At 30.9% G+C, this 12,122-nt stretch overlaps 1 protein-coding gene across 2 annotated transcripts in view; it reads right to left on the bottom strand.

Moving 5' to 3' along the window:
* Window positions 1–11,056, bottom strand: part of LOC134711699 (chromatin-remodeling ATPase INO80-like) — a 32,797-nt gene extending 21,741 nt beyond the window's left edge. Inside the window, exons 1-8 of one of the 2 annotated variants that reach the window (XM_063572478.1) lie at window positions 10,852–11,056; window positions 6,597–6,750; window positions 5,797–5,897; window positions 5,199–5,266; window positions 4,423–4,554; window positions 3,742–3,874; window positions 3,423–3,478; window positions 58–198 (exon numbers count right to left, since the gene is read on the bottom strand). In XM_063572478.1, the coding sequence (XP_063428548.1) occupies window positions 58–198; window positions 3,423–3,478; window positions 3,742–3,874; window positions 4,423–4,554; window positions 5,199–5,266; window positions 5,797–5,897; window positions 6,597–6,739 (774 nt within the window). In that variant the 5' untranslated portion in view covers window positions 6,740–6,750; window positions 10,852–11,056. Of the gene's footprint in view, window positions 1–57; window positions 199–3,422; window positions 3,479–3,741; window positions 3,875–4,422; window positions 4,555–5,198; window positions 5,267–5,796; window positions 5,898–6,596; window positions 6,751–10,831 lie in introns of both variants that reach the window. The other variant, XM_063572479.1, reaches the window with a different exon arrangement.
* Window positions 11,057–12,122: the final 1,066 nt, after the last annotated feature.

The raw sequence follows: 12,122 nt of genomic DNA, 5'->3' as shown, positions 1-12,122 counted from the left end.
AAAAAGACAATATCAAACCTTAAAGACATTATTTACTACATGAACTACAAAACATACCTTTGGTATTTCTTTTTTAGCGATGGTAATCCATAATTTCTTTCTTTTAATATCAGCCTGTTCTGGTGACAGTTTTTTTTCTCCTCTGGCTTCATTTCTACGATGAGCTAATATTGCTTCTAAGATAGATGGATCTATTTCCTATTAAATAATAAAAACTTATGCTTGGTTCATTAAGAAATAAAGGCAAATCTTTAAAAAATGTTCAATTTTTAAAATTGGAGAATCTTAAAATTTTCGTTGCTTTCACCTGCAAAATGGAGATGCAAGTCTTTAATATAAAATGTCAATTATCAGCATTCTAACTATCCTTTCCATGAAGTCTAACGCAATGGCAATATCAGTAATTTACATAAAAAGACAAATAAAACAGAGTGTTCATCAAAACCTGTAAACGGATAATTAACTGGCTATTTAGAAGTTTCATCACATTTCGTGTCCCAAGCTAGAATACTGATGATGTCATGGTGTTCAGTAGCTTTTTTTTCCTTTCTTTTCTATCTTTGTTATTTGTGTTGGTATGTATTTTTTTTTTAACTATTTCTGTAATAACTTTAATACTTTATCAAAACTGAATATGAAGACAGCTGCAAGTGCTTGTTTTGAGATTCCAGCATTTTGAGTTACTGTTGGGAAAGAGGTGCCTCTTGACTTTTAAGAAAAAACACCATCAAATCCTGGTAATCAAGTCAGTTACATTGAGATAGCTATTACTTTTTTAAGGTCTTTCCCCTACGTGAGGAAAGACCTTATTCGATATTGTTTTTCTAATGTTTTTTTTTTTTTTCCAGCATTTTTTTGGCAAGCCCTCCTACCGCTTCTATTGCAGTTATCAATACCAAATTTAAACCATCGATAGACCTCATCATGAAGTTGTACCAGATGAACTTTTGTAGGATTTCATCATCCCCTTGAGAAGTTATCTCCCTTATATTGATTTTTTTCAACATGGCCCCCCTCGTTGTTTTTAAAGATATCATGACTTTATTTGGACAATAGGTAGATCTAATCATGATGTATTACCATATGAGGCTGCAAAGGATTTCATCATCCCCTATGAGAGTTATATCCCCTTGAAACAATTTCTTTCCTTTGCATTTTTCTCAAAAAGTATAAGAGATAGAATCCATTTGAAAATGGCAACATGTACAGGAACAGATGGCAATGTTAATAAACATGTACAATCATTTTGTTATTAACCCTTATAAGGAGTTATTTCCCTTGAAAAATTGTACATAATTTTTGAAAAATTGTATTTCGAGAACCAGAAGTCGTAGAGACTTGGGACCTTCACCAATACTCTTTAATTTATGTGACCTTTAATATGCAGTCAGGGTCAAAGGTCACTGAGGGCAAAAAAAAATTACGCTGCAATTTCAAGCTTACATATTAGAAAAACGATAAGACTTTGCTGCATACATACAGCATGTAAATTGTTCCTCTCGACGAGCTCTACATTTTATACAAAAAGCCCCAAAATGTCTGACTGTCTGTTTAAAAGTTACAACGGGATGATTCTTAAAAGTGTAGTTATCTTTTTAAAGGTAACATATATCAACCTACTATAAACTGCAACGATGATCAGTAAGACAAGACCTTCAGTTTGAGGTCAATGTCAGGTCATGATGAAATTTCACCTTGACCTTCACAGTATACTATGACCTTGACCTTGTGATAGTTGAAAGGTCAAGTGGTCCTGAGTTGAATGGTGCTAGTCCCATGTCTCTACTTCTGGTTCTTAAGTTTGGTATTGCATCTTATATTTGATGATTAATTGTGACCTTGGTGAACTTTGAAATTGTCCCAATTCTTTTTCTATAATGTTGTCCTTCAACAGTAGATCATTTATCATTTAACAGATTTGAGATATCTATTGTCGTTTTAGAGATAATGCAGTTCGAAGTTTTGCAAGCGGAGGCGTGTATTTCTGAATCAACAACAGCTTACCACTTAAAATGTTATAGTAAATGTAAAGGTTAACATAGTTATATGTTTAACCAAATGCCAAAAGCATTCCATGGAGAAAAAAAAACGCCAAAAAATTCAATTTGAAATTTTCATGTTTTGCATTGACTTAGTTAGTTTCATAACTTCTATTTATATAATTGATATTGCATCATTTTTTGCACTTTGTCAAATGGGGTCATCTGATATATCAAATTGAAGGTCTAAATAAACTCTACTTATAAATGAAAATTTTAAACACCCTTTTCATCCCAGGGGGACGGGTGGGGTCATTTAGTGCAAAAATTAAATTTCTCAGATGGTAAGGTTGTTGCATATCAAATGAAAGAACAAAAAGTGTACATTTCAAATTTCAAATTGACGTCTCCCAAAAATGGGTTGGATGGGGTTATTGAGTGCAAACATTAAATTTTGTTTTAAGATAGGGTTGTTGTATATCAAATGAAAGGTCATGATGTGTACATTTGATATATCAAATTCACGACCTCCAAAAATTACTTGGATAGGGTTATTAAGGGGGCTCGCGGGTCTAAATGAAATTTTTTATTTAATATAAGATTTCTCTATATTTTTCTATAAATGAACTTGGTCTTATCCTTAATAAAAAATGAAATAAAAAAATGGGGTCACCGTTCATTTACGCTCATAATCTGCCGTCGAAAGAAGCATACATTTTTGTTAATGTCCTTTTTTTTCTGTTGATCTAATAGGAGAAATAGCGGTAATATCGAAATAAAAAAAGATCTAAATTACAGAAATCGATTAAATTTTACAATTATTTAGTTTAAGTACAGCTTATTCGAAAACAACAATGAAAAATATAGGTCACCGATGAGTTAAAAAAGATATTTCAATTTTAATGCCAAGAAATGGCATTTTTGAACCAAAGGGAGATAATTAAGAGCTTTTTCAATGATATCGACATTTTAAAAGTCACCTGGGGTCAACACGAATTGTTTTTTTGGAATAATTTTTGTACCATATGATAAAGTAACAACTACTGAAGGTAAAAAAAAGAATTTGTAATGTAAAATTAAAGTGGTTTTTTTTTCTGAAAATCTTATACCCGCGAACCTCCTAAAGTGCAAAATTCAAACTTTCTAGAACATCGCGTTGTCGCATATCAAATGAAAGCTCATCTACACTGTGTTGCATATATCATACTTCCGATCTCAAAAATGTAGGCGGATGAGGTCATTATGTGTAAAAAGCGAAAAGTTTCAGAAGGTATGCTTGTCGTATATCAAACGAAAGGTCGTACAAAGTACATTACAAAAACATCACTTTTACAGGAAAGACCTTTCAATTGTTTTACAAACAATTGAGATACTAGTTTTTTATTTCATTTTGTCATCTCATGTATATATTATTTTATTTTTATCTATTTCTATGATATTTACATCTTCTTGACTTGAATCTGGTGACAATCTTTCCTTCTTCAGCTTTTTCAGTTTGACTAAAAAACAAGATATAAGCACTGTGTTAAACCAAAAATGTAAATGTATGCAGACAATTTTGTTTGTTTGAAAGCATTATAAGTAATATGGGTTACAAATAGTTTTATAAGCCTTACCATAAAAAAGGATATGTAATCAAACACTCCCTATGTTACTATGAGATTCAAACTGTAAAACTTTCTACCAACAATATCTTATTTATAAAACAAAGTGAAACAGCCTTCACAAGTTTACGTTACTTGTATATGTTGTTCCCCATTACCTTTCAATTTCTTCTCCTGTTTTCTCTGTTCTTTAGCAATCTTTTTCTTTGGTCCCAGAAAATGTTTTTGATGATCATGGTACTTGTCATAGTTAGATAGGAGACCTGTACTGTAATACTGGTGTTGATGGTGCTGTAAATCAATAAAGAAAGTTTTCATAATGTTCATGTTGCTTTTTGCATTTAGACAGAAGGAATACAGAAATTGATATTGCAAGACAATACATTCCATTGAAGCTCATGGTAGTTATCTTAATTGGGCAAATGGCCTACATCCGATATTGATCTTAATACTGTAAGATGACTAGGTAGAAGTTCAAAACCCAGGACCCACTGATTTTTTTTGGGGTTATTGATTGAAAGTTGATAATAATTGTTTAAAGGGGACTTCATATTGATTTCAATGTAAAGTCTTAACATTTTGCATCTATATATATGATTTTACATTAACAGAATTACATTAACAAAATTGTAGTTTTATAAATAAAGCCTTTACAGACAATAGTCATATCATGCTATGATATTTCAAATATTAATTTATTGTTGCACACACTTTCAACTTAACTCACTTTCTGGCACTCAACTATATATAAAATATTTAAAATTACTAGGATTTCTTACAAGCCAATTAGATTCATATATATGTAATAAGCAGATTTACCAATCTGATTTTATGCTTACCTCATTATCTTGGTAAAACAGCATCTGGTGTTTCCTCTGGTATTTGTGGATTTTAAGCATGGTTTGTAAATCTTCATTAGTAATTGCCTTCTCCTCATCTTCATCAGATGAGCTATCACTTAAAAGTATGTTCTGAAAATCAATTTCAAATAATTTTTAGATCATTGTCAGGGTGACATGTCTTCATGCCTTTCTTAGTCTGAAAGCTTGAACACTGAAAAACGTGCTAAGCCTATCAGTCAAGTACAAAGCAGGATATATTTGTATCACCTTCAAAATTATCTTTCTGTATTAATGACCTTCATGGATATCCCTAGTTATTCAATAGGATGACTGAGAATCTTATAACTTTTCCAATCTCATAGCTTCTAAGTGTGAAAACTAGTCACCTTAGATTCTAATACATCATCCATGACAATTTTCTGTCTTGGGGTAATGCATGTTTACCTCTTTTGCATCGTTTTAAATAACATGTATAGTTTTGGTAAACAGAATTGAAATGAGTGAGCGTACGTTTCAGGACTGATGTACATTTTAAATAGATTTTTACATACATTGTACATATGATAGCTTTACTCTGCAAACACAAAATGACTGTGATGAAAAGTAAAAAAAGACTTTATAATCTGTAGAAAGTCACAATCACCAATCAGTAATGTTATATATCAATAGTCTTATTGTTTTATTAACCTTTGATTCAGAATGCAAATATAAAACACCAAGGTCATTTGTTAGTGATAAAGACTTTACTAAACTTTTACCAAATATCAACTCACCCTCAGCCATCTTCTTGACTTCTTAACCTTACTGAAGTTGTATAGCCTTGTTTTGTCTGCTTTTCTTTCTGTAAAATATTTGTTTTTCTCATTAAATACACATTTGCTATCAACCTAAAAGATATGGTGTGTGTAGTAACTGCCAATCATTTTTTTTTTAATTTTAAGTAAAAGAGGACATGGATCAATAGTTAGCACATGCTGTAATTACTTTGTTCTGCTTCATTGAATTTCTTAAATATAAAAAATAGTGAAAATCCTTGTTTAACAAAAGGTCCAAAAAGTTCCTATTTGCCAGTCATGATCTATTTGAAATTCAAATTACTGGAGTGAAATAACTTATTCAAGACAAATTTAATTTGTATTTAAAATAAATTGTACTAATTTTTAATTTCGTAGGGGAAAAAGTAACACTAGTCCAACATGACCTATTTTCTACATAGTATAAATGCATGCACTTATCCTTCTTTTAATAAGTAAAACATAAGATACCTCATCATATAATACACAATAATTCCATGCAAATTAACAGTAATGATTATTAGCCATATCAACACGTTTACAAGCATGGCATGTTCTTAAAAATAAGTTTGCATACCTGCTTTTGTAATTGTAACACCATTCAATATCTTGCTGCCCTCGCTATCCTTAACCATGGGTTGTAGAACATCATAGTCACTATCTGTACTTTCACACTCACTGTAAGTATCAGAAATCAAAGTCAATTACATGTACTTATATAATAACAAGATATACAAATCATTTAGTGATATCAAATGATAAAAATTGCTTCAATAGTTAATTTATGTCTATATGATATTGAATGCATCAAACAATGATATCAATGACTATTTTGCAGGCATCTTTCATCATAAAAAACAAACAATGCAAAATCCTTTTGTTCTACTTATCGCTTTTGTTTTTTAGTGTCTCTATATCTATTTTTTTAAAACCTGCAAAATAACCCACACAAATTTTGTTATAGATTGTCATTCAAGGGCTGTAACTCCTCTAAGGAACAAACTTATGATATAAGTTATGTTGACTTGTTAGTCGATAACCATTTTGATAATATTCTTTTGATAATTTGTATCATTTAGTTTCTCTTTTAGTCAATAGTGCCTTAGTTTCTCCCTAAAATAAAGATGTGGGAAAATTGTCATTCAAAGACAAACACTCCTATACGGGGTTGACTGATGATTTCTTTTGTATCCACTTGTCCTCTTATTAATAATAAATTCTTTTAAGAAATTATCTCTGTATGCTATGATTTGAGAAGGGAATCTCCAAAATAATTGAGAATTGTCATATATTACATTTACATAAAATATCATACATTTGTAATATATTTGAATTTCAATTATTGTAATTTTATATTTGTAATTTCTTTGATTTTACCTATTTGCAGTTGGTTTATTTATTACATCTTCTACATAATTCAAAAATGGTTCCAATCTTAAGGCTTGTTCAACCTGTTGCACATGTAGTGGTTTGGCAAGTTGTCCATAGTTGTGTTCAAGTGATGTACTGTGCTGCAGCATTATTTATATCACTGAAAAAAAGAAATCAAAGTGATGGATATCACTCATGGAAAGATTAGAACAGTAGTTTGAATTATTTCATATTAAGGTATGGTGGGGAAAAATTAACATTCATAAAGCACTATTGCTGAAAATTGCATTTGTCTTTAGAAGGAAACTTGCTTTTTCAGTATGAGGATAAAATGAGCTCAAATTAAATAATATGGGTCTCTTAATTTGCACAATTTTATTTAAACTGCAGTTTATATTTTATGGAAATTATGTTGCCGGTTCTGAACATGTTTTAACAAAAAAAAAAAACATTTCTTCTAGTAAATGTTACCAACTATCCTTGTGAGACATAAATTTAGACCAACAGCTAAACACTTTAAAGTGCCAGCAAAAAAAATCGCAAAAATGTTGTTTTGGGGCATTTTGTAAGTTGAAACAGAGGTTATATGGCATTGAAGATTAAAAGTTTTAAAGAGCCTTTTGATCAATTTTTAAAGCATTTTTTTAACAGGGCTTTGAAAATGTACCTTTTCAACGAAACCAATTAAAAAACTTATTTTATTGAAATGTGGATTCTTTCTTGATTGCAAAAATATTTTTTTACTTTTAATAAAAATTCAAATGACTAAAATAGACATAATGCATGTAATGATTGATGGGAAATAAACAATGGTTTGTTATAATTAAAAGTTCTAAAATTTTAAAACTGTTTCAAGCCAATTCCTGATAAAAAAAAAGTGAACTAATCTAAATTTTTGATTAATTACAGATGATTATTGGCTATTTATCAAGTAAATTATAGGCCATACTTGAATACCTTTTATATATTCATATTTTATTTTTTCAAGATCTTTGTTTCGAATTTGTAAATAGTTGTCTCTCATAGTTCTATATGAATGGCTTTTACATATGTGTAATTTGTTTTAATCAATGTGTTATGTATTGCTTTGTAAAAGGTGAGACGTTAATAAAATATTGTATTGTTAATCCATTAATCATTTATTTTTGTAATGTAGATCAAAAGTAATTTGCAATAAATAAATCTATTACCCTTATAAATATCAAATATCTAATATACACATTTGTGTATTCAATTATGAGGTCAAGTACTTGTTTATTAAGAATTAGATGTATATTGGAGGGTCTGTGTAATTATGTAAGACTGAGGTTGATAGGTAATGTGGTCAATTTGATTGGCAGTTTAGGAGGTGGGGCATTGTAATTAAAGTCCACCTTGTCTCTGATTGTTTAGTGATAATGACAGTTGTCAATCATACTAGTTGAATCAATACCCACTTACCTAATCAAAATGTTTTTAAAAAAGCCTGCACATCAACACCCCTTAATGACATACATTCTTGAATGAACTGCTCCAATAATATACCCAGTTTTTATGTGTATTATGTGCAAATACATGAGAACCATAGGGAACTATATTTTAGTGTGAATACATTTAGTAACAGTAGGTAACCTGTCCTGTTGTTAGGGAGGGTGGTGCCTAAGTAAAGATTTAGAACAAGTTCTAATCTTTCCAAAAACCATCATAAACAAACTGTGGCTCCTCTAGATAATTAAAGAAGGGATATATTACTCTGCTTTTTATCCTTAAAGTTGTCCAAATTTTCAGAGATGTTAGATAATTGTACACTGGGACTAAATATTACCGTATATAGATCAATGATGATGCTGCTTATTGAAATTTAAAATTGAGAATGGAAATGGGGAATGTGTCAAAGAGACAACAACTAAACCATAGAGCATACAACAGTCGTAGGTCATTAATGCAGCTAGAAACTCCCACACCAGGAGGAATCCTTTAGTCTGTTTCCAAAAGAAGTAGATAAAAAAAATATTGTTTGGCAAAAAAGCATATTGAACCAGGAAACATGTGCCCTCCGATTCATTTTCTATTTTTAAGCAACTTTGGGATCTCAAAACCCTTTGTTTTAATGATGTATTAAAAGTTTGAATGCAGAAATTTCATTGATCAATGCAATATTTATCAGAACAAAAAGAACTGAACATTGTCATATGGACACAATATTTATCAGAACAAAAAGAACTGAACATTGTCATACCAGCCAGTCAGCAAAGTATCAACACAAGATCTGTATTTCAATAAGATTGGATTGATCCATTTGAATGCAGAAAATGTTGCATACAAATAAAACTATCATATTGAACTTAAAATTGAGTTTGAATTGTTCAGATGTGACACTAAATCAGTCACAATGTTATTGTCCTTTGATTTGTGTTGTCTTCAATTAAAGTCACTAGTGTAGGCAGTGTATAACTTGCATATTTTTTACATACACTTATTTTTTTCCCTTTATTTTCTATGCCTGAAATATTAAGTCATTATATAGTGTGGATGTACATGATAAAATTACTTGTTTAGGAAATTTGAGTGATTAATTTTTGAGTAAAGATTTGATCCAAATCAAAATGGCTTGTAATGAAAATGTCTGAGGCTGTCGAACTGAATGATAAACCCTTGTAACATAGAATTGCCCATATTTGAGTTAGAGCTGGTAAACTATTCTATCATTAATTTTGATATAATTTGTCCCATAAGTAGTACACTACACTATAAACACTTTTTGAGATGGAGGAAGTGCATTTTTTTTTAATTTGAAATTATTGACTAAAAGAAATGCAATTTGAAATATTTAACTGTGTTCTTGGGCCCTTTGATTCCAATGAGACAACTATATCTACCAAAGACCAAAAGACAAGGGTGTGAACAACTAAAATCCTTTCAAGCCATCAATTTGACTACATGTGGTGGAAATAAACAGACGAAATTACAGGACTAGAAGGTACAGGTCACCTAACACCTACAGCTTCAACAATGACCGAAAATGGACAAGTACTGTAGTAATAAATTGTTTGTTGGTCTCAGAAAGAGTTAGACACAAACTGTTATTTCAGTAGGACATTTAAGTGTAGGCCTAGGTTATTGCATGAAATGGTATCAGGTCTGTAAGCTCCCAAAACACACCAAAACCTACACATTCTCCTTCTGGGTCCTTTGCTTCCTATTTCATTTATTTCTATTTTGTGATTAGATGATTAATTATTAATTTTAAGATTTTTTTTCCGTACAAACTTTTTTTTTCGCCTTTGGCGAATAACAATCTATTATTTTGGCGACAAGTTTTTTTTCTTTCAATTTTAGCATTACAATTGTAGCAGCTGAGGGTGAAACAAACACCCCCCCCCCCCAAACACCCCAGAAAATCAAATGGTTGCTGCCTAACCAATAGGAGTAAAAACAATGAAGTTTTTAAATTATAAAAAAAATCATTGAAAATATAATTATTTCATATTAGGACAGCCTGCCAATTAGACACTAGTCCAAGGCCCCAGACTAGTAAAATTTCATTCCGACTAGCAAGTTTTTGCAAAATTTTGTTTGGCCCAATAAGAAAAATGTCAGAATATTGGTCTTCGGACTAGTAGTTGAAAGAGTTTTTGGTGCAGACTGTTAGGAACAGAAAGCCTTTTGGAATCTTCAGTATATCTTTGATAAGTCTTGAAGATAAATGACTTGGTCTTGATCATTGTGACAATTATATTCATTATTTCTTTTTGTCAAATTTAAAAAAATATCACCATAGAAAACCTGCTTACATTTTTAGAATGCTACTTTATTTATTTATGTTTATCGCACTATGCAAAGGGAAGCATGATTTAAAACTTATTTATAAATGGTGCGAAGGGATCCAGGTTGCAAACATGTGCCGATGTGGGGTGCGAACGTGAAAGGTGGAGATTGAGAAAGGAACTGTAAGCATACATGATTTTGGGCAGACCTGGCATTGCATAATGATAAAATGACAAGTTACTATGACTTCTGTGAAAACACTGAATAGCTGCAGTAACAAATTATTTAATTATGTATCAGTGGAAGGCCATTGGTGCCAGGAGTAATGTGGATCACTGACATGGGTATACAAAACATTTTGTATCATGATATGTAAAAATATAAACATGTGGTTTGAGTGAACCATGGGCAAAACAAGGAACTTTCTACTTTCTCTTTACATGATAAAAACGACGGTTCAGATTGCATTTTTCATGTTTGTGAAAAAATTTCACCGTTGACATGCGATTTTTACCTCTTTGGTTCAACCTTCGATGAATAGTTGAGTATCATGAATGACTGAAGAAAATCAAAATGGCGGAATTCATTGTGCAGGCTCGACTGGCGGCTAGCAAACATTGCCGAGTTCACGAATATCTTCCACCTTTGCTGGGGGTCTTCCGCCATTACTAAGTGATAATTTATTATATTTAAAAGATATTAATGCTTCATGTGGGAACAGCATAAAATAAATTGCGTGAAATTTTAATCATATTCTAACTAAATAATTTATCAAACAGTTGATACTTTATTCGATTAAGCTTGTACCCGTTAATATTCTATAAAGACAATAATTTCTCCCCAACTTTCATTACAAACAACGTAAAGTCTTGACGTGTTCCGTTAAATACAATAAAAATATCCGAGAGTATCCGAAATTATTTAGGGCAGTGGCTATTGCTACGGTTTGTCAATGAAGTGGTTTGAGCGTATTAAAAAACACCGTTTTGTATTTCCTTAAACTTTTATTCACTAAACAACTTTGTAAAATATATAAATCAATTGCATGCTTATAATTTGTCAGCGGATTTATCTCCATAAATCAAGGCATATTACAATTTTATAAACTAAAATGAATAAATGCAAAAATATAAAAAAATATTTCAAGAATCTTTTACCAACTATACAAATCCTTGCTTTTACTAAAACAAATATTTCAATGATGACTTTTTGGATCTTTTTGTCCTATCAAATTTTAGACTATCTGTCCAGTTGACTTATTGTTCGTTTACCTAATTAGCAATTAACATGGAGGATGATAAATAAAAATTCTTTTAGGGACTTGTCATTTGTTACCCGAAAAGGGGGGAAAATTAGAGGGGCTTGACATTTTTTAGGCATGGAAGTAATTTTTCAATGCTTGAGAAAAGGGCATATTGAAAAATATTCTCAACACCCACCTATACAAAAAACAATAAAAAGTCTAATTCAGGCCATGTTTGCACAAACTGAGACATCACATTTTTCTACTCTTTCCGCTCGACACATTTTTAAGATTCTATTTCCAAATTCAACATCTTCTTCCAACAAGGTAATTTCATCTAAAGTTGATTTACCAACCTTTTTAATAAATAATATACATACAGCACCTTGTGTCAGTGTGTTAATACATTTCACAACTTATAAAAAAGAAGATGTGGTATGATGATTGCCAATGAGACAACTATCCACAAAAGACCAACATGACACAAACATTAACAACTATAGGTCATCGTACGGCCTTCAACAATGAGCAAAGCCCATACC

This window comes from Mytilus trossulus, chromosome 3, assembly GCF_036588685.1.
Source record: "Mytilus trossulus isolate FHL-02 chromosome 3, PNRI_Mtr1.1.1.hap1, whole genome shotgun sequence".
Taxonomy (NCBI): Eukaryota; Metazoa; Mollusca; class Bivalvia; order Mytilida; family Mytilidae; genus Mytilus; species Mytilus trossulus.
The sequence above is the reverse complement of the archived record's forward strand: the minus strand, read 5'-3'. Positions and strand labels throughout refer to the sequence as shown.